We start from the raw sequence: 21,895 nt of genomic DNA, 5'->3' as shown, positions 1-21,895 counted from the left end.
AACTCGGGGGCATCCGAACCCCAAACCTCTGGGCTTGGGCCTGCACATAGGATGCCTGCCAAAGGATTTGGAAACCTCTGAAGCCCCAGGCAGCGGTAGAGGATGTTTGCCAGTAGTAGGGCCACATGGCTTCTTGAATGAGTCACGGATTTGGAACTGATTTGGCTCTAAAAACTTTCCTTTAAAATACAATTAAAGCATAGGTGAATTTGACAAATCATTTATCTTCAACTATTATTATTATTATAATAGAAGAGCAAACTAGTTCCCAAAGGACTGCACACGTCTTATAGGCTCTCCCTTAGATTTCGTGATGATACAAATAAGAGGAAGAGATCTTTTTGTTTAATGTGCTGTTGCTATAAACAGTTGAGACCTGTCCAGTGATGATCTACGTGTATTTCTTTATTTCCGTGCCAGTGAGGAGACGGAGTAGCGCTGGGGTGGAGCGTGGGTGTAGGACAATAATCTGTTAAGATGATGTTGTTGCTATGCAATTTCGGTAGGTACATTTTGCATCCATTAGGGTGTTGATGCATGTTAAGAGATTATTCAGGATATCACACGTATTGAATGGAAGCTCGTTTGCTATAATTCTGTACAAAGCTTAATAAGGAAAGAGAAAAAAAGTATGGGTAAAAGTCTTTTGATGAAAAGGGTTGATTTTTCACACAGCTTGCTAAGACATTACTTCTCATATGTTGGCCTTACTCGCTTGGATTGCTTCCTGCCTAATACATCACTTGGCTTGAAATCACAAGCCTTCAACACTAATAAATTCATGCAAGTTTTGCAAAACCAATAAAAATATGCTGTGCAGTAAATGACTGAGGTTTTAATGAAGCCCCACTTGAGAGTGGCATTGCAGTCCTTGTCAGTATTGTTAGGATCTCTTGGGTGCAAATACTTCAATTCACTTTATTTTAAGCTGGTTGCATACGCCAGAGCTGGGAGGGGAGAATGCGTGTCTTTCTTTGTGAGAAGGCAGAACAAATGGTACAGCAAATTACAACATAAGAACGATCCAGTCCTTGTTTTATAATACTCGCTGGTGTAAAGACCTTGGCCAAACAGCTCTGGTGTTTTTAGACACATCTGGAAAAGTTCAAAGGTGTTTGTCTGGGTGGTTGTGGCACTTTGGGAGGTCAAGTTCAAGGCATTACATCATTGCAATGAGGTAAAGTTTCCTGCTGATGTCCCCGTAAACAAAAGCCTTGTGAAAAGGAGAGATTGGACATTGTGCTACTTATTATTCTGGGCATGAAATCATGCCTCCTGGTCTTGATTTGTTAAAATTTGTTATCGGGGAAACTCAGTGATGTAATGCTTTGTCCCCAAGATGGATCTCAAGTCCAATGTCTCTAAGTAAAAATCAGGCCCAAACCAGAAACCCCAGATCCCAACATTTCTGAGCACCGTGGCAGTTCGAATGTGGACATAAGCTTGGTGTCCCAGCTCCAGCTTTTAGGTTCACGGAAATGCATTTTGTGGCAGGGCGGATAGTTCAGAAGCTGATAATGAGATGCAGAAAAAAAATCTGTCACAACCAGCTTCCACGGGCCCCGATTTCCAAAGTACTCGGCAGCCACTCCCAAAAGCTGGCTTCACAGTCTGGTGCCCAAATAACAGCTGAGCAATTTGAGACATCTGGCCCTATGTTAGCAGAGAGGATAAGGACTAAATGGGGCGTGGAGATGAAGGGCAAGGTTCGGTTCAGTATAGCTTTGGTCCGTGACCTCCAGAGTAGAATCCAGACCCACGAACTGGGTGCCAAGCCTCTTTTTTCGGTACAGGAGGAGTGCTAAGCACCTCCAAATGGGACTGAAACAGTCGCACCCTGGAAGTGGCCTGAAATCAGTGTGTTCAAGTGTGGACAGCCAATGGGGGATGCAGAGGACACGGATGTGTCTGAAACCCTGCCCCTCTGGGGCTTGGCCACTTGGTGAGGGCTGCAGGAGAAAGACTTCTTTAGGGGCTGGGGCACATGGCTTGTGAGGAGCGGCGGAGGGAACTGGGCTTGTTCAGTGTGGAGAAGAGAAGACCGAGGGGGATTGAATAGCAGCCTTCAGCTCCCTGCAGGGGGGTTGCACAGAGGATGGAGCTGGGCTGGTCTCAGTGGGGACAGATACAGAGCAAGGAGCAATGGGCTCAAGCGGCAGCAAGGGAAGTTGAAGTTGGATATTAGGAAACATTTTCTCACTAGGAAGGTGGTGAAGCACTCTAGAGAGGTGGGATCTCTATCCTTGGAGGTTTTTGAAGCCAGTTTGACAGCCTTGCCTGGGATGATCTAGTTGGGGCAGGGGGTTGGACTAGATGTGATCTCCTGAGGTCCCTTCCACCCTTGTTGTCTATGATTTTGTGAAATGATGAGGCTGTCCTCCCACTGCGGTGACTCTCCCACCCAGTGTCTAGAGAGCCTGGGCAGCTCAGGCAGTTCTGGATGGCACTCAGAGCCAGACACCCAAAACTTAGGTGCATCAGTGCCTCAACTCTTTATTGCATATGGCTCAATCCTGCAAGCTATTGGATATGCACTCAGGGATCCAAACATGAAGTCCTTGACTTAGGTCCTTGGATTTTGTCAGCTCCAAAGAATCAATTTGGCTACCGCTGGTAGCCCCGATCATGCACTGGCTACACGAGCGAAACTCCCCTTAATGCCTGACCCTCCTGGGCTGTAAGACCTGGTGTGAACTGAACAGTCACAATTAACCAGCAGTCTGCGACGGTCAGGAATTGGAGGTTGCAGTTTGATGGCAAGGTTATTCTTTGCAGATTTTTTTTTTAAATCCAAACTGATGCTGTGTGCCCGTCTATAATTTACTAGCGATTCTCTGAGCTGCTGACACTGAGGGTTTCATGCTGCGCGGTTGTCTTTACCATGCTAATCAGCTCCCTTGTTCTCCTGACTTACACTCATTACACGCATTCTTCTGGAGCAAAGTGGATGCTACTGAAAGTTGTATAGTTAAGTCTCCAAAAGGATTAGGGGGGTCTATGGATAAAGAAAAGCAGCAGTTTCAGTAACGGGCAGAAAATGGTAAAGAACTAAAAAAAAAATAAAAAAATACTCCAAGTGGATCATCACCAGTGATAAACTTTCCCACCCCCGCCTGTTACAGCCTTTCACAAATGGGTAGGTTGCAGAAGTTTACACCTTTTCCTGCCATTGGCCTGAGACAATGCTCATTGTACTGGTAAGTGGGTTGTAGTAAGGCTCTGCTGTACTGTATCCCAGCAGGTTTCCTTGGGATATTTTGCATTAGCTGAAACTTTTCCTCTGCCTTTTCACTATGATTGAGTGTTTATCCTTCCCTTTTAGCAAAAGTAGACACAGCCATAGAGTGTGGATACCCAGTCTCTTGTGCTAATCAGTAGGACCTGTTCTCTATAGTAAAAGGCAGTATATGCATTGCATTTACCTTTATTTCACGTATGACTTTAGCCAGGCCTGTCTGAAATGCAGCTCTGCCCCCGAGGACGATGAGGCCTTTTCAGAGCAAGTTCCTTATCTGGTAGGGGTGAGATCTTTTATTAGACCAACTAGATTTTTTGCCAAAAAAGTTCTTTAATTGCAAGCTTTCGGGCACAAGCACCCTTCTTCAGGCATAGGAGAAATGGTTGTAAAAGTTCTCCTAGGTAGAAATGAAAGTTCATATTTCATAGGAGAGTTGAAGGTGTGGTAAAATCTGCTGCATAAAATGAACTGGCCCAAATGGGAGATTTTCCCACACCTTCAACTCTCCTACAAAATATGAAATTTCATTTCTACCTAGGAGAACTTTTACAATCATTTCTCCTATGCCTGAAGGAGGGTGCTTGTGCCCAAAAGCTTGCAATTAAAGAACTTTTTTGGCAGAAAATCTAGTTGGTCTAATAAAAGATCTCACCTCTACCGTGAGTGCTGGTTGCTGTTGCCTCTAGACCAATATGGCTACAACCTGGAGACCTTACCTGGACTATACGTTCTTGGGGCAATTGCATTTGAGTGTGGTGCTTTGCATAATGGGCCCTGTGTCCATCTCGTCTGCAGTTGCAGTCAGTGTCTCCTGATGCTGTTTCATACCTAAGCCTAAAAACAGTACTTGAGGGTGGCACCGCTCTGGGATCGGCTCTCTGCTATGACACCCCTGGCATGCCCTGTCCCTCTTTAGAGTACTAGGAAAAATGGCCCCATCAAGTTCTCCTCCCCATTTCCGATAGCAGGGCCAAGAAGCAGATAGACCTTCAAAGAGGTGTGAGCCTGGCACCAGAATAATGCCTACGTCAGGATGTGGTGAAGATCCGAGTCTCCCCGATTGGCCAGCCAGCTTTTTGGCTGATCTCTTGTCTGGTTACATAGCCATAGGCTGTATGATCTGTTAAACCATCGCAGCTGGAGCCACCTGCTCCTGAAGCCTGTCTTAGGCTGAGTTCCTAGTACATTCACATCATTACCTGTTGCAAGGAGTAATTTCCCCTTCCTTGCAAATTTTTCAAACCACTTAATTGTCATATTTCTAATTCTTTGAGGCTTGGGCAATTGAGCAGCTGATCAGAATTTAGCACCAATTCTGCTAAATCTGTTTTGTGGGGAAGAAATTTTAATAATAAAATAGTTCTGCTCAGAGGTGCTAGGGCCCAGTCTCTCCTGGGCAGAAGCACCGATTTCTTTCAAAATTATTTTTCTCGTGAAGCTCTGGAGCAGAATCGTAAACAGGAACAGCTCCTGAAGTAGGCATTGAAGCTTACTTAAAAAGTATATAAATAGATTTCCAGGAAGAAATCATAATAAGTCTATACAAGCACCAGAAGAAAAAAGTGTTTTCATCAATGTTTAAAGATTATTTCATACAGAGAGCTGGAGGTGGCATGTTTTTCACACAACAGGTAATTGCAGGGGGACCTATAAACCTTAAACTAGACTATTCAATGAATCTGTAACCATTCAATTTTGCCTTTAAGGGTCCGTATTGCTTGCACATCGCAAGGAGTTAACCTAAAGCCCATGGGGATGGTTCTGCTGAATTCAGAGGGCTTTAGATCAGGCCATAACGCTGGTTGTGACTCCAGAAAATATCCACTTTCCTTTTCCCTGTTGTCCAAGCGTCTTTTTTGCAAATTCTGAACCTTTCCTGTTGTGCTCAGTCCCACACCGAGCTCTTCTTCCCCTGCCTTGTATAGGCTTCAAGTAGAACAAGAGCCATCGTGCCAACAGTTCTGCTCAACTCTCAGTTAAAACTGGAAACGGAGATGCTCGAGTAACCAGGATAACCGTGAATATTTGACCATTTGGTACCACCACTCCAAACCATTGGTCCCTGCATTTCTTCCATAGGAGCGATAAGGCCTCTCTCCCCTTTTTGGCATAGAAAAGCCTTGCCTTGTGAAAATAGCCCTTAAAAGTCCTTTCTTCCCCCTTCGCATAGCAAGATTAGCTAATTAACAGAAAGCTCTGGGGGAGCTGTGCCGTGCGCTCACGGTATCGGAGCCACTCGCAGGGAGTCAGTCCCCAAGACAGGCCTGACACAGTGATGCTTTGGGAGCAGGGCCAGCCTGGGGGACCATTTTGCCATGCCTTTTTGAAGGACTAGGGCAGAGCAAGAGGGAAGGGGCCTTCTGCCTCGCTCCTCTGTTGCCACTGCCCCTGGACCCGAGTGCCATCTAAATGCCATCTTTTCTGGGGTGTTGGTTGTAGCCGTGTCGGTCTAAGGACACAGGCAGACAAGGCTTTTTGGGTAGATGTGATATCTTTTATTTGACCAACTAAATAGTTGGAAAAATTGTTCTTTGCAAGCTTTGGGGCACAAACACCCTTCTTCAGGCACAGGGAGGCTCTGCTGGTGTTTGTGCGCTCTCCTGCTCACCCGGGGGAGCGCACACAACACCAGCAGACCCTCCCTGTGCCTGAAGAAGGGTGTTTGTGCCCCAAAGCTTGCAAAGAACATCTTTTCTGGGGGCAGGCAAGGGGTGACCTAGCTCCAGCCTCCCAATAACCCCCCAATGTCCAAAGGATCGAGCAGGTCCTTTAAACACCTCGTACAATAAACAGGGCATCACAGCACTACAGACTTATTATTTTTCCTCCACAAAGGGCTCTCAGATGCCACATGGCAGACATAGCAGAGTCCCACTAGAGTTCATAGCTCATCTGTCACGCTGTGCTTTTTACTTACACATCTGCACTCTCTGTTTTTCCCTCCACAGAGGTAGTTTCTGGTGAGACAAAGACCATCAACACTTCAGCACCAGAGACCTCTGCCACACACACAACATTTATTACAACTCCCCTGGTGACGACACCAGGAACAAGTGATGGTAATATGACAGAGGCAGGCCCAGCAGATACAAAGCCCAGCAGTCCTGCAGGAACTTCAGCACTGCCATCTACAAAAACCGTATCGTTAAACGGTAATTATTTTGCTTGCCCTCTCTGCAGTTTCCATTTGTGAGTGTGCGTCAGCTATCAGATTTACAAGGGATGCAAGTGCCCTAAGAACCCACCCAACAGATCAATGACAACAGGTTGTCTCATCAAAAGGCATCTTTACACGCACACTTGGGTATTTTAGATTTTGTGCTCCTACCTCCTTGCTTTATAACAGGCCCAAAGTTATATCTCAAACCCAGATAGTTTGATTCCATATCCAAACTGTTTGGTCTGTACCTGTTTTTGAGTGATTGCTTGAGATAAAAGGTCTGCTCAACCCTGATCGCACAGCCCCAGAGCCAGTTTCACTGTCATACTCAGCTGACACATTCATCTCGCACATCTCTGCATTCCCATTTGATTTTCTGCATATGTAAGAAGTTGCTGCCCTGGTACAGGGGGTCAGATTCGAGATGGAGCATCTTAGAGAGACGCATGCTCTCCCTTCCAATGTTTCCAGGTGGGTAAACCTGTATATTTAAGGGCTCCACATTCAACAAGAAGGGAGGAGGAGCCCAGAGGAGGTGGGTTTTAGAGACTAAGCCTAGCTTTGTGCTGTTTTGCAATATGCATAGGAGTCCATTGTAAGCAGATTATGAAGTGCACGTAAGAACCAGGTAGCTCTGAAGTCTGTCTAAGATGCACGTCTCTTAGAGCCGGTGAAATGATTTGGCACCTCTATGACAAATTAATGTTGCACCTCAGTCACTGTAAAGACATGTGCTGGCTCTGAAGTGCTTCAGCATTTTCATACACTTTTTCTTCCTGGAAATAGAAACTACTTTGACGATGGTCAACATGACTGAAGCCCCCAGCACAGCACCCACCACCGTGCGCAGCTTTGATGGCGGCAATGAGACAGAACCTCGGGCTACAAATATATCTTCCACTCAACAGCCAGAAGTATCATCTCTTCCCAGCGTGACACTGCCAAACACAACTCTGAAACCAGTCTGGACAACTACTACTGGCAGCACAAAGCACACTGTTTCCTCCGTCACCACGAGCCCAGGAAATGAAATTAGTAATGGAACAGAGGTAGGAGCAAGCGTTTGACTGCGTGTTGCTGAGTATATAATTCCTGAAGATTTTATTCAGGAGCTGCGGCTTGTTAGTGCCATGCTGTGCTAAACCAGACCCAGTGCTGTACATCAGAGGGCAAGGGGGCAGGATGACCTTGTAGTCGGGTCGCAAGATCAAGAGTCAGGACACTGGTTTTGTCCCCACCCTGACATGACCTCACCTTGTCATCTTGGCCACCGGTTCCCTCAGTGAACTTGAGATAAGCAGATCAAAAATCCCCTGGGTGGTGTTAAGCTAAACCATTAATATTCCTGCCTTTCTTCCCCCCACCCCGCCCAAGGCAGTATGCAATTGCAAAGGGGTGCTGGATAGCCCTGTCTTTCAGGTGAGCAAGAGGGCTGTGAGTATGCGAGCAGTGCATCAAAGTGCATGACTGCTTGCTCGGTGGGTGGGGATGAGCAGCTCCGCAGCAGGCAGAAGACGATCTAATTTGCAAAGCTTGTAGCTCACTGCACATCATAGCATCCTTCGGGTCAAAAGGAACCAGTCGGGGCTGCAGGGTTTGTCCCGCTCTCCCCAAACCAGCCCCAGCAGATGGATTTCAAGCTTCATCTGAGTTATCTTCCACAAGGATGACTTCACTATTCTTGGCTGCACCTTCCCTGCTGAAGTTCAGCCTGTTTGTATTCACTCTTATCCTGCTTTCCCGACACAGTGAGATTTACCATCAAAATACCTTCTTTCCAGAGGGCCTCTCTAGTGATGGCTACGTTAGGACTTGAAGCCAGCTGGACTCATGGGATGGGGCTGTTAATGCAAACATCATCACAAGGGCAGATTCCCCAGAGGGATTTCAAGGCAATGAAGTTGGAGCTTTTTGTCTGCTGAGTTTTAAAGGACTGGCAGGGAACTGGGCAGCAGAGCAAGTGACCTCACCCTAAGGACATGAATCATAACCGGCTGATTGCATATCACGGCTGCAAAGACTAGCGCTAGTGCAGTTATGCCGCACCTAGTAACCAGGATGTTGCAGATATGGGCACAGAAAAGCCGCTTGGAGCTCAGCTCCAGGGGGGCTTCCTGAATGCTGTCTAATGTGGGCTAATTACAGGAGGTGACCTGGGAAACGGGGATCAATAGCCTCCTGGGGAGGGAGGGTGAGGACTGAGAGTCATCAAGGCAAACAGTCTAAAGGCTTCGAGGGATGCAACCAGATGCCCTGGCCGGCTTCTGTCTCTCCCTGCTCTTTACAAATGCCTGTCTCGTTTTGCTTTGCTTTCCAGATCATCACGTGCCACAATGTCAAGCACGTGACGAAGCCTCATGTGATATGCCTGCAGCTCAACGCATCCTACACATGTGTAAGTTAAAACCCTGCGGGAGGCTGGAGAGTTGCTCCTTTGAAAGCAGTAGGGACAAACCCAGCGCAGGAGCGGGCAGGGGAGGCTTGAGGCCTTGGGCTAGGCTTTTGCAATGGTGTCAGGATAGCCAAGCCACGGTGGCTGGTACGTGCTGCTTCTGCTCCGCCGCAGGGAGCATGGCTGAGCACGTGGGGATGGTCGCCGGCATCACCTGGAGGAATTCAGACATGTCTTCCTTTGTCGTGGTACAGTTTGGGACCAGCCCGGCCCCCCGTGTCCCCCATGCATCTCACTGCTTGCCTAACTCTGTCCACAGACACGTACCACTGTCCATGGATGAATTATCCTCCTGCCCCAACAGCCTTTCATCCTTGCTGCCCACTGGTGCAGAGAAGAGATCAGGTCTGATGAGATGAAGAGGGAGAGTGGGATCTTGCTGGGATCCTATGACCCCAGCTGACTCCCTGCTCTTTGGGCAGGGGGCTGGACTCGATGATCTTCCGAGGTCCCTTCCAGCCCTCATGTCTATGAAATCTATGAAATCATAGGCTTGGCTGTGACCTCTGATAGTGGCTTACAAGGGAATTCTGGATATCTGGAAACTGCCTCTGGTCTTGTTGGCAGCTGGACACCATTCAAATGATTAAGTATTTGTAAAATTTAGAGCAGATTGATGGGGAAGGATCAGCTGAGATGCTGTGCTATGGGAGCAAATCTACTGTGTATCAGGGGAAAACCATGCAACAAGTGCCACCTGGTAAAGAGACTTGTGAGAACTGTGAGACAGCAACAATACATTAAAAAAATGAAATTATGGTGAGTAACTTCCCCCCACCGGACAGATCATTTGGGAGGGTTAGATTCTTGCTGGGCTATTCAGTTCTTCCTCTAACGCCTATCAGCTGGCATCATACCTGTTGCCACACATGCTGAAAGCCTTTGAGCAAAGCTTGACATTGGAAGTCCTGTTACTGGGATCACAGATGCCATCTAGCGGGCAGCAAAACGCAAACCTGTCAGATGTGCAGAGCTGATGCATTTCTGTCGCCAAACTGAGATTCCCTGCCCAAGGAGTTGGGCTGAGGAAGGGCCCCATACCGAAAAGAGAGCTAGTAAATGAGTCTTGTAAAGTGCGGTCGTCGCTGCAAGGCTCCAAAGCTGCCAAGTCTCAAAAAAGAACAAAAAGAGGAAAAAGAGGACGGTACAAAAAAAAATCTAAATTCAGGGTCTTCATGCTGAAGCACTGGGCTGGGACCGAGTGTTCAGTTCTTGCCTCTGCCACAGACCTGCTGCCTGGCCTTGGGCAACTCGCTGAGCCTCTCTAACTCCTATCCCCTGGTTTTCAGCTAAAGTCACGGCTGCGGGCTCCCACATTTGGAAACCCAAAATACTGAAAGATTCAAGCCACATGAGTTTTAAACAGGATTTTTCCAGGCATCTTTAATCTATGGCAAGCCTCCATCTGAGCTAATCTTTGGATGGAAAAACTATTTGGCCTTTCAATCCGTGTTCGCTGCCAATCCTGGGAAACAGATAACTGTCTTCAAGGAGAGCAGATAGAAGGGCTGAGTGGCTCTCCTTTTTCCTGCAAGACTTTCCCGAGGCCTCCGAACACGACGCTGGTGTCCGTCTCAGTCGGTGCAGAGGAAACTCTGACACCCTCGCTGATTCTTTCCACAGCAGAACAAGGAAGCCGCCACATGGGCATTTCCTCCCATCTTGGTCCCCTTGCCCAAAACATGCTGTAAGACAGCAATTTTAGAGGGCTGTTTTCTTTTCTTGTCCCCTTGAAGAGAAAGGGTAAACGGTTTTATCGTCAGTGCCATCAGTGACACAGCTCTGCCATGGCTTTAGTGAAATGAAGCCAGGAAGTGAGAGAGTTTGTGATCCTTAGGAAAGGAAAAGTTAAAGTAACAGGCTGATTTCAGGAAAGCAGATGTGAGGGAAGTCAGGGGCTTGGCCAGCTAAATCCCACGGGGAATAAAGCTGAGGGAAAAGAGTTTGGGAGGGTTGGCAGTTCTTTAAAGAAACTAGGCACAAACTCCTCCAGGCAAAGGAAAGACATCAAGTATAGTCAGCGACCAGCTTGGCCGCAAGGATTGCGAGCGCAGGTCAGTCTCCAAGACTTGTTCGCACAAGGGGGATGTTCGGGTGCAATAGTGTTGGTTCAGCCCTCTGGAACGGCAAGCTCATTTTCCCTTGTGACATCAAACAGCTGTCAAGGTGGTGATAATTTTCACGTGCTGCCAATGCAAGCCGGGTTTTCTCAAGCCATCTGAAGTTGAAAGGCTGAATACCCCTCATTAATGCCCTGAGCTAGCCCCATGCAACCAGATTTCTCAAGACAGCAAACCTGGCCCTGACCCCAAAACAGTGTCTGTGTGCGTGCATGCACACGGGTTTTAGGAGAAGCACCCAGATGGTTGCACGCACCGGTTGCTTAAGAGGAGGAAAAAGCAGCTCTTCTCTTGTCCTCGACCACGGCCCACCACGGGGTCTTTCTAACTCCAAGAAGTGAGAAAGTTTTGTTCTTTGCCCAGCCTTTGATCCGTGCCTGCTCAGAAATATTCAAGGCATTTCCTAAACAGGAAAGCCAAATGATTCTCTGTTATTTCCCGGTTTCCCAGACTCTTTCTGCCGTTCCAAAACAATGCAGGCTCCCTTGGCTTCTTTCTCGTTCCAAAGCATAAAGGAACACACCCAAACCCCGCCGATGCTCCAGTTAGGCTCAATAAAAATAACATTCGACTCCATTGTCGATAACATCGGACATCACTTCACCAGCATAAGCTCGCCCTCTGCAGCAGATAAGGGCCGATATCCTCCTGGTGCAGACGGGGAAGCTGTCACACGGAAACGAAATGTCACACAAGATAGTGGAAAGGAAGGGCTTAGATTTGTGAGGCTCCCAGTCTGGTTCTCAGTTCCTCAGACCGTGCTGTGTCCTAGTGTGAACTGGTATCAGACTGACATTTGCTGCACGTCTGGCCAGTGACGTGCACAATGAAGCCCAGACCTGGTAAGCCAGTTGTAGGAGCTATTGCCATGGAAGAGAGAGACTGGTGATGATAACACAAGCAAGGGGTATAGTTGAAGTTTAATTGAGAGGGAGGATTTGTGTTTTCTGCTTTATTGGCTGTTTCTTTCTGGGACTTTCCTAGGATCACTTTAAAATGAAGATGGGGAGGAGATTGTGGCAGCTGCTTTGTAATGACTCCTCAGCCTCCTTGCACCCTGCTTCTCCCTGCCACATTGAACTGGCTAAATCGGAGGTGAAACCCTTGTGCATGCTGCTTATTCTAGGGGACACCGCAGGTCAGTGGGACACATTTCTCTGTCGTGTGTGTGTGTGCATGCACGTGTGTGCAGGTGAGTGGAAGAGGAGCAGGAAACTTAGTGCGCTGGTGGAGGGCAGTGCGAGTGTTATCTGCAAGAGCAGGGTGCAGAGACATAGCTTGTTTTATGCAGGGAGATCAAAGGTGTCTGAGTGCATGGAAACCTGTAACGGCAGCTGGAACGCAGACTGCTGCAGCTTCTTTTCTCCCTTCTTGAGCCTGAAGGGAGAGATGGCTTTTGTGTAGTCATAGCATTTCATCGCTGGATGAGGGATGTAGAGCTTCCACCTTGTCTTCTCGGTATGACTGCAGAGTGGTCAGGTGTTGGCCTGACAGCTTTTATACTGTATAACATGCGACCTTTCTGTCTTGAAAACTATAGATGCAGAAGGAATCCTAAACCACCTCAAGAATCCAGAGTCTGATTTGAAAGAGGTAAATGCTTCCAACTGGAGCAGGATGGGAGATGCAATGGCTTGGGTGGTCGGGATAGGGGAGAGTCTGTTAAGCTGACTGTTCAAATCCAGCCCAGGTTGGTGGTCAATGAGAGTTGTCACCATCGGAGGGGCATTTTGTGGCAAAGAGCACAGAAGCTGGCTTCAGCCCAGCTCCCCATGACCTGGGGTCATACCTGGTGCCAAACTACCTAATGCACTGTAGAGGGTGCCCCCTGGTCTGATCCTCGTCAGGTCAGTCGTGGCATAAAGAGGCTGTCCTACCACTGCCCGTGCGGTATCCACTGCAGAGAGAAATCTGGGACCTTTCCCTGCCTGCATTTCAGTAGTTCACAATATGCTCAGAGTAGTCTGCACATAAACAAGTGGCTGACTTCTGTCACTGCCACGTGGGGAATAGGAGGAGACAGAGAGGCACCTTCTTCACTTGGCTGAACGCTGCAGTATTGCATTACAACACAGGAGGCTGCAAGAAAGGCCAGGTCCAAAAGGACTGGAATGAGCCACTCGCTCTGTAAGTCTTCTGACAGGGCTTTGCAGATCGAACAAGGAGCCTCCTCTGTTACCTCCTCTCAAAAGCAGGAACTTTTGCAGTCACTTTCAATCGGAGAATCTTTTATTACTTTATCTTCTGCATAGTAAGTATTAAGCACCCGATGCCTTCCTATTATAAAAAAAATAGGATCTAAATATTCAATCATGACTATATTAATTTTGGGTGTCCCAGGCAAGAGCCTTTAGAAAGGTCTGGTTTGCAGAGCTGGGTACCTGCTCTCTGAATCCCAGGCTCTTCTGATGCATCTCAGGCTGGAAACCCCAGATCCTTAGTCAAATCCAGGCCATGGCTATACACACACATGCATGCGTGCACACACATGTGCATACACACATATGCACACACACACACTCGCTCTAGTACTCCAGAATAGGTGTCCTGTACTCTTGCATGCTTACAGTAGCAGGTACTGTAGGTTTTAAATTCACAATGGGTCCCCAAAAATAACCCCCAGCACTTAGTTGATGCTTTACCTCTTCAAAGTGCCATTAATCAGTGGGTCCTCACAACACTCCAGCGAGGTCACCACAAGCTGGTAAAGCCTGTACAAATGGCAGCTAGTGGGTAACCCCATCAAAGATAATACATCTGTGCAGCAGCATGCTGCAGACCTCAGGGGCAGAGCCCTCTGATCAGAGGAGGAGACCTTCACTGGAGGCATAAATACAGGGCTCCAAGAAAGATGCTTATACTGCAGGTGAATTCTTCTGTCCTGGGTAGATAAGGTCAGCAGAGAGTGCAAAGAGCTCAGGACCCAGAAGATGGGGAGAATAATGTTATGTAGCAGGCATGCACCTGCAGTGCCTGTTATCTGAGAGAGTCGTCAGTCTTAGAGGGGCTAAGGGCTGACTGGCAAGGGATTTATCACTGCTGTAGCTGGCCTTTGCAGGTCAGAAGTGAAGCATGCTGCAGGGAAGCATGGGGGAAGCTGTCCCTGCTTCTGCTGTATCTGTCTTGGGGATGGAGAATCTCCCTGTCCAGGGCAGGCAGCCTGGCCCCAAGGCCCCGATCCAGCTCCCACTGGAGTGACTGGGAGTACCATCCGTTCATCACTTTGGGAGCTGGGAGGAGTCCGTTCATAAGCACAGGTAGAATTGAGCTGGAAAGCAGCTCAATTAAGGTGCAAAGTGCTCTCAGAAGATGAGATGCTGGTGCAAGCTCCCTGTTTTTGAGGTTCTTGGCTCTGTTTGGTGTGTTTCCAGCTCGGTATAGAATCCCACCAAAAGGAGGAGATCTGGAATCACCAGGACTTTTCCCGGAAGACGCTGACTGCCTTGGTCACATCTGGACTCTTGGCGGCGAGTTTGGGTTTGGCTGCATACTTCCTTATGAAACGACGGAGCTGGAGCCCCACGAGAGAGAGGCTGGTTAGTGCTTATAGGTGGCAAAACAAGTAGAGAGAGACTGGAGGAATGTGGAGGGGGGAATGCCCCAGAGAGCACTGCCGAGACCTCGCTGATGCTCTCGGGTCGGGAGGGCAGGTAGAAGCTGTGAACTTATTTTCTGTGTTAATGGCCTATAGTATAGTCATGGATCTCTAGATGGCATGAGACAGCTTGATCAGCCAGGGCCTGTCCTGAATCCCACCTCGGACTCCCCCAGAGGGAGAATAAAAGCCTGGGAGGCTCACGCCTGAGCCAGCCTGAGAGCGGAGAATGGATCAGGGGGTGTCAGTACAATCAGTCACCCCCAAGTCTAGCACATGGCGAGTAAAAGGCAATCGCTCTTCCTCTCTAAGGCTAAATGTTCATTGAGTTCACTTGGGGACCGTTCTCCCTTGTTCTTTCTCACTTCCGTTTCTAAAACACATTTTCACTCAGCAGTAAGAACTCGTCCAGGAAGACTTCTCCAGGGACTCCAAAAGCCTGTTAATTTGCCCTTGAAGAATGACACACATTCCCCGATGCTTTACATTTAAACACTAAGTTATACACCTCTCTTGTATCTGTGCTGTAATAAAAGCTGTTTCCCCCACTTAACAAATGATGCTAATAAAGGATATCAAGAAAGAAAATATTTTCCTATATACATTTTTCCACTTGCAGATTTTGCTGAGCTCTGCGGGGTCCTTTCTTATCAGCGACTTGAATCCTTCCAAAAAGTATAGTCCCACGATGTTAGTCTAGTTGCTACCGAAAGCAGCTATATACTGTAAAAAGCTAATAAAACTAAGTATTCTGGGATGTGTCCTGCCAAAATATGGGGGAACGCAAATTTGAGGTAATGTGCAATGGTCTGGAGTGTCAGGGGGTGGTTTTGGGATACTGTAGGGCACTGAATCCCGTCTCCTGCCGTAGCTTGGCTGTCACTGAAAGTCATCGCTTACTAATGGTGGTTAAATGAATGGGGTGGTCTAAATTCAGCTTCTAGCGGACGGGAGAGAGTAAGCAAAGAGGCCAAGAATCGATCTGGGCCACAGCCACTGAGCTCCATATGTAGGAGCTGGGGACTGGACCCAGTAGCCCAGGAGGCCACTTTCAGCCCTGCAAGATCCCCTTCCAAGACAGGGCTGAAACACATTGGTGAGGGGACTGAGCAGATGGGAAGTTGGCCCTGCTCCAGCCCATGCTCTGTGAGCAGTAATGAGGGAGCAATTAGAGGACCTCAGCCTCAGTTGCTCTTCATTTGCTTCCCGATGCACCGTGCGCTGAGCATGCTTCGTTCAGCGCCCTGTGGCCTTGGCTCTGGTTGGCATTGCTGCCCGATCTTAGCAACTCAGGAGTTGTGGAACAATCCTGATGGTCCACAGTCCATCTAGTTTGTCTCCAGCACAGTCCCTTACCTCCTGTCTCAGATGATGTGAAATGGGTCTCCACCCCTCAGTATGGTTTAGCTAGCTCTGCCATCATGCTGTCCTGCAGAGCATGAGTCTGTGTGTGGAGGTCCAGCTCGGGTCACCACACTTAACTTGGGAGTGCTTAGCTCAGGCCCTTGACATCTGCTCCCTGAGAACCACTTAGCTAGGTTGCAGGCTGAAGAGAAGAAAGGAAGGAAGTTTCCCAAATATTTCGTTTGGCCCAAATGAAAACCAGAGCTGGGTTTGCAATTGTCTGAGCCTGGGACAGTTCAAGAGCCTGGGGCGTTTGTCCAAACAGCACCAAATTGAGGACTTCTACATGTAGGTCACGGAGGAGAATTGAGCCATGGGAGTCCCCGGTGGGGCTTGTTCTCCATGTCAGCCCAAGCTGGTATCTGTGCCGGCTGCTACCGTGTGTCTCTTCTCCCGGGGCAAGGCTGAGCGCCCACGTGGCACTGACATAGCTCCTGTCACTCCTTTCTCTCTGCTAACCCTGCATTTGTTATCTTTGTCCCTGTCTAGGGCGAAGACCCCTATTACATAGAAAACAGCAGCCAGGGAAACACGCTGATCTCCGTGGGCGCCCATGAGCAGCCGGAGCCGCAGGAGAAGCCGAATCTCAACGGAGGAGCTCAGGAGAACGGGACTGGCCAGACAGCCTCGAAAAACGGACGCTCTGCCAGGCCGCACGTTCTGGCCGACACGGAGATGTGATGTGCGCAGGGCAACGGCCTCTTCAGTGTGGTTTGAAAGGGGAGGGGGGAAGAGGGGAGGCGAGCAAGGACAGGACCCCCTGGCCAGGCCGAGAATTACACACCTTTCTTTCTACAACGAACTCGAAAGCCGCAGTCTACAGCGCGCTCTGCCCCATTGGCGATGCAGCTCTGCATGGTACAGGGCAGCACTGCTGCAGCCTGGCACTGCCCAGGGCTAGGGTGGGGCTATCTATGGACCTGGTTTTGCTCTTCCAGTAGCTAAGAGCAGGATGGGGTGGACGTAGAACGACCCAGTATCCAAATCCCTCAAGCAACGGGTGGGTGGGGGGGAGGACGTACCAAAACCCAGGGGCAGCGTTAGCATCCCAAGAAAGCAGCTCAGCACAGAGGAGGGGAGGGGAGGCCACAAGCTGGCATCCACGTTTGGGTTCAACCCCTCTTGAGCAGGTTGAGCGCATCTCTGTCCCTCCAACACAGGTTGCTCTGAATTAACCAGGCTGCAGCACATGGGGACGTGGCCTCCTTCACCTTCCTCGGGATGCAGGTGTCTACCACTGCCACTAAGGGGTGAGCACTAGCCACCAAAAGCTGGATCCAGACCTCAAGCAACCCCAAATCTGGGGGAAGAATTTGGACCCTTGATAGCATTGATATCTGGCTTCCCATTATCATCCGGTCCAGTGTTTTGGGGTCTTTGGATGGGACGGTTTGTTTTCACCTCATCTCTGTATTAAATGCATCTCTTTCTTTCTTCCTTCAAGAACACAAGTAAATTAATTCCCTTTCTTGTGCCTTATATCCTTTGTTTCACGTGTTTAATGCTGTCGTGGCAGTTGCTGATGTCTGTTAAGCTTCCATATCTGACCTGCCGCTGAAATGGGAATAGTCTCGGCTGAATGGCTTCTTTTCTTTTCATCCTCCCAATCTGTGTGCCATTGTTCAGCCATGAGCCCTCTGGTTTCTCACTCCTGATTTTTGCCCCTCTGTATTCAAGGAGGGGGGTTGCCTAACAAATAAATGGGAAGGCTTTTCTCTCTTTAGCCATAAGAAACAAATGAAAAAGAGCAGTCGAGTCTGTTAGCTGACAACAAGCCCCACCTGGTCATGGACTGGAGTTGTACCAGATGAGAAAGGGGGTTAAGTCAAGCCCATTTAGCTTGGTTCAAGTGGGGGAGCTGAATCAGACATACAGAAGCCCACAGGAGCCTCTAAAAGGTATGAAACTATGAAAAGGAAGAGGGACTTCATTGTAGAAATTGGGTGCAGATGGCTGGCTCGGGGGACTTTGACCTCAAGGCCACTGATTCTGGCAAAGCCCAGGCAGTAGGTGCTAAAACCCTTGGCTGTAGCATGCAGTTGTTGGTGGCCAGCAGATGAGGAGATGGAGACAGGTCATAGCCAACACGTATCCTCATCTCAGTCTCCACCATCACTGCTAGCTCCAGGAGGGTCCCGCCCTTGGCACAGGGGCTAGGGATGGACTGGGCCTGGAAAGCTGAGCTGGCGAAGGTTATCGCCCTTTTTTATCAAGAGTTGGACACATCTGTGACTGGGATAGAGGGGAAGGCAGCTTGGGCTTTCCTATGTTTTGTGCTTTATGATTATTCCACACTGTGTTTGAAGAGGAGGATTTTATTTCTGGGGCTGTCAACCAGGCCGTTATCACTAGTTCTCAAGTCACTTCAAATATATTTTTAAAAAAACACATTTTTAAAGGTTGTGTTTGTTTTTGCCTTTTTTTTTTTTTTTTACATACCAGCTTTTAATCAAAGCCAGTAAAAAGAGCAAAGTGCTGAACCCAACTTCCCTGCTTTATTCTTGCAAAACAATGGACTTTTTTTTTTCCCACTAGCAATTGCAAGTCTAGCTCTGTTAAATGCCAAGATGACAGGAGGCCAGGATAACCATTAAGAAGTTGCTTTCCAGTATAAAACCGTGCGAGCCGAAAGTGTTTCTTCTCTTTTGCATGCGTGCCCTCACCCTCCTAGGCTTTCAATGAACGGGATTTCGGAGCGAGTGGAAAGCATGTATCAAATATTAAAAAGCAACAACTTTTTCAGAATTAAACTCTTAAACCTTATTTCCGGCTGAATTTCTGCTCAGATATGCATTGAAATCTCTTGGCCTGGCGGGAATATTGGTAGGAGTCGAGTGTCATCATGCCTGCTTTCTGTGTCGAGGCTTAATGCCTACCTTGCCTAGATGCAGCATTTTTCATCATTATTGGTATCGCATTAGTGCCCAGGCGAAAGTCTCCGATTTCACGTTCTAAAGAGAGAAGTCAGACAGGGGTGGATGGACAAACAGGAACGTGCCGCGGGGAGATGGTAACGTTAGCAAGAAGGTGGTGGCGGACTTGGAATAAGATCGAGTCTCCTGACTCCCAGCCCTGCAGCACTCTGCCCTACTTGATGTGAGGCACGCGGGCTGTCATTGTGTGCCGCTGCTCTAAACAAGGCTTTGTGGACCTTTGTGGATGTTTCCTCCAGCAGGAAGGAGCATGTGGGTTCCTGTCCAGAAGAAGTGGAGTTTAAAAGGAGTGCTAAAGAAGCAGGGAACAAGGGAAAAAATGCACTTGGAGCCAGGCCAGCGGACAGCTGTGCCCAAGCTGCAGAGCCAGGATGGGAAGCAGTCCCCACGCAGAGCCCGAAACAGCCAGAGGCTGCAGGGCTGTATCTGGACCTCACCTCCCCCTCTAAACTCCCCGCACTGAGAGCATCATGCGAGGGCTTCACACGGCGGGCTTGCCCATGAGGCAATGGAGGAGGGAAAATATGGTCGTTTTCCCTAACACTGAGAAACACCATGCCTTGGAGAGAAATGCTGCACTGGGTGAAACCTCTGGCAACCTCAGTCCCAGACCACAGGCAGCAAGACATGCATCTTGTCTGTAAATCTGACTTCTAATAAGCATCTGCTTGAAGTAAAGAATAAAGCCCTGGTCCTACAAGTTCTTAAACCTATGCAGTTTTATGCAACCAGCTGAGCAGATCCCATTGCCATCTGCTCACTCCCAGAAAGCAGCACAAGTACTAGAGGGATCAGAGCTCTAAATATGTGAGAGGGAGGCAGTTGCGTTTATCCAAGTTTTCCAGGTATTAGGTAAGCTGCTCGGGGCTCTGTGAGGCTTCCTAGGGTGCAGAGAGAGGTCTCACTCCAGCAGTGGCAGGTAGGGAAAGATGCACCTGTGCACTCAGAAGCAGGTGGGAGCTATTGTGGTAACGAGGTGAGGCCACAGCCTGAGGGGGCCGCAGCTTTCTGTGGGGCTTTTTGTCTGACTGAGCTTCTTGGTTCTTCAGGTCTTTGTCTTTCTGGCCCATGTCAGCAAAGTTTCCTGCGTGAGAAGCTGGCCCTACCTGGAGGGCTTCAGCTGCTCCCAGAAGCCACGTGCAACAAGGGGCTCCTTTGCTTTTTGCACGGTGACACTTGAGCCCAGCAGTGTCAGGACTCCCCGCCTTGTCTCTACGCTAGGAGCTCTGTAGGACAGGTCCCAAGCTTGTCCAGTCTTACCCAGCAGGCAAATCCCAAGGAAGGAAGGACGGTCTCTGCCTCCCCATCTGAAGCACTGTCCGTTGCTCTCTGCAGCATGTGAACTGGCCCACGGGGCAGCGCACAGAGGGGAGGCCTGAGTCTGCCCCAGACATCACCAGGCTCCAGGAAAGGTAAGAGGAGCTGCAGCCCAGAGCGCAGCCGTGTACCTGCTGCCCCCGCTGTGCTGAGCCCCAGAGCGAGCCCGGGTGCTGGCTCAGACCTGAGGTATGTCTGCCCGGCATTGCTCCTCTGTGCTGCAGCTTGGGCTGGGATCTCTCATGCCTGCGTATGCACTAAGTTGGCAGCCTTCTCTACCAGGGGCTGGGGTTTCCCTTTGTGCCGCCTGGTTTGTGCACTCCCGTGCACAAAGGGCTGGTAGCTAGGACCATGGGGTCTGGTTTGTGGCTCTGGCTTTAACTGCTGTGTAGTGTAGTTGTGCGCGCCGCAGAGCTTTTCCTTCTTGTGCTTTGGGTCTAGGATGTGGATGCTGTAGTCCCTGCATGGGGGAGGCACGGTGGTGCCTGCAGCCTGTTGCAGAAATGCAGCTCTTGTCAGGGGCGGAGGGGCAGTTCCCCCTGCCTCCCGGCTTTCTGTGTCCTTTGGCGCCCTGCGGTTCCTAGGGTGCTGCCTAGCTCTGAAACGAGCAGCCCTGCAGGTCCTCCGGCAGCGCGTGGGCAGGGGGCCTGCTCAGCCGTTGGGAGAGGTATTCATCTCGTGAATCTGATGTAGATCCTGGCCTCGGGGCAGGTGAAAGCTGCTGTGTGGAACTGTATTTGTGTTCACACATGCTATTTAGTGACTTTTGTTCCCTCGTGGCTAGTTTGTCTTTGGATCACCTGGTGAAAACTTAGGCTTCCTTTGAAAAATGGTTCCCTGCACTGTGCGCTGGCCCCCGCGGCCAGAATAAATGCTTGACTGTTGCACTCCCACACATTAGCAGTGTTATCTGAATAGATTGTGGCTTTGACTCAAAACAACAAGAGCAAAGCAGAGCTGGGACTTTGCTTGGTCCTCTGTGTGCTGGTGCCTAGCTGTCTGCAGGAGCCTGGGAAAACCGCACTGATGCCGTGTCCCCTCTGAGCAGGCTGCTTTGCCCAGCTGAGCACTCCAGGCATAGGCTGCATCGTAGACACGGAAGGAGAAAATCAGCATTACGTCCGTGTTGCATGTGATGAGACGGGGAAAGGCATGTGTGTACCCTGGTGAGGGGTACATTGGAGCAGCACACTGCATCCTCTGCACCGGAGAGCTGCTGCAGTCTCTGTGGAGAGCAGGAAATCTCTGAACGTTCGCTACCCAAAGCCGCATTTGCTCGAGAGGCAGCCCGGTCCTACGTTTGCGGCAGCAGACCAGAGAGCGCATCCCAACAGCCCAGCTCTGCCCTGGGCTTGTACTGTGACCCTGGGAGTCGGGCTCTTCGCCTTTCTCTCCCACTCGGCAAGATGGAGCAGTATGAGTTTTTCCTGAACGGCCGACCAGGGTCCCAAGAAGGTGAAGCACTTGGACTCTGCCCCGGCATTTTGCTGCAGGACGTGGGAGTGCAGCATGGGCACAGGGCTCTTTGGGGCTGGCTTCCACCTCCTGTGCCCCACCCGTTGCTTGCAGGATGGGGCCGGGCTCTGGCTAAGCTGGCACGCGGTGCCCAGTTACATGAAATCCTGATGGTGGCCAGGCCTCCAGGCCCTCAGACAAGTCACGGATGCTGCTAGTAA

General features: G+C 49.5%; 1 protein-coding gene across 5 annotated transcripts in view; it reads left to right on the top strand.

The window, feature by feature from the left end:
- CD34 (CD34 molecule) overlaps positions 1-17,448 on the top strand; it is a 71,203-nt gene extending 53,755 nt beyond the window's left edge. For 4 of the 5 annotated variants that reach the window (XM_059717648.1, XM_059717645.1, XM_059717647.1 and 1 more), the window contains 7 exons: positions 6,187-6,390; positions 7,185-7,447; positions 8,716-8,793; positions 11,955-12,108; positions 12,511-12,563; positions 14,342-14,506; positions 16,459-17,448. In XM_059717648.1, the coding sequence (XP_059573631.1) occupies positions 6,303-6,390; positions 7,185-7,447; positions 8,716-8,793; positions 11,955-12,108; positions 12,511-12,563; positions 14,342-14,506; positions 16,459-16,650 (993 nt within the window). In that variant the 5' untranslated portion in view covers positions 6,187-6,302 and the 3' untranslated portion in view covers positions 16,651-17,448. Of the gene's footprint in view, positions 1-6,186; positions 6,391-7,184; positions 7,448-8,715; positions 8,794-11,954; positions 12,109-12,510; positions 12,564-14,341; positions 14,507-14,959 lie in introns of all 5 variants that reach the window. The other variant, XM_019499870.2, reaches the window with a different exon arrangement.
- The last annotated feature ends 4,447 nt before the right edge of the window (positions 17,449-21,895 follow it).

This window comes from Alligator mississippiensis, chromosome 14, assembly GCF_030867095.1.
Source record: "Alligator mississippiensis isolate rAllMis1 chromosome 14, rAllMis1, whole genome shotgun sequence".
NCBI lineage: Eukaryota > Metazoa > Chordata > Crocodylia > Alligatoridae > Alligator > Alligator mississippiensis.
This window is presented reverse-complemented; position numbering and strand designations above follow the sequence as displayed.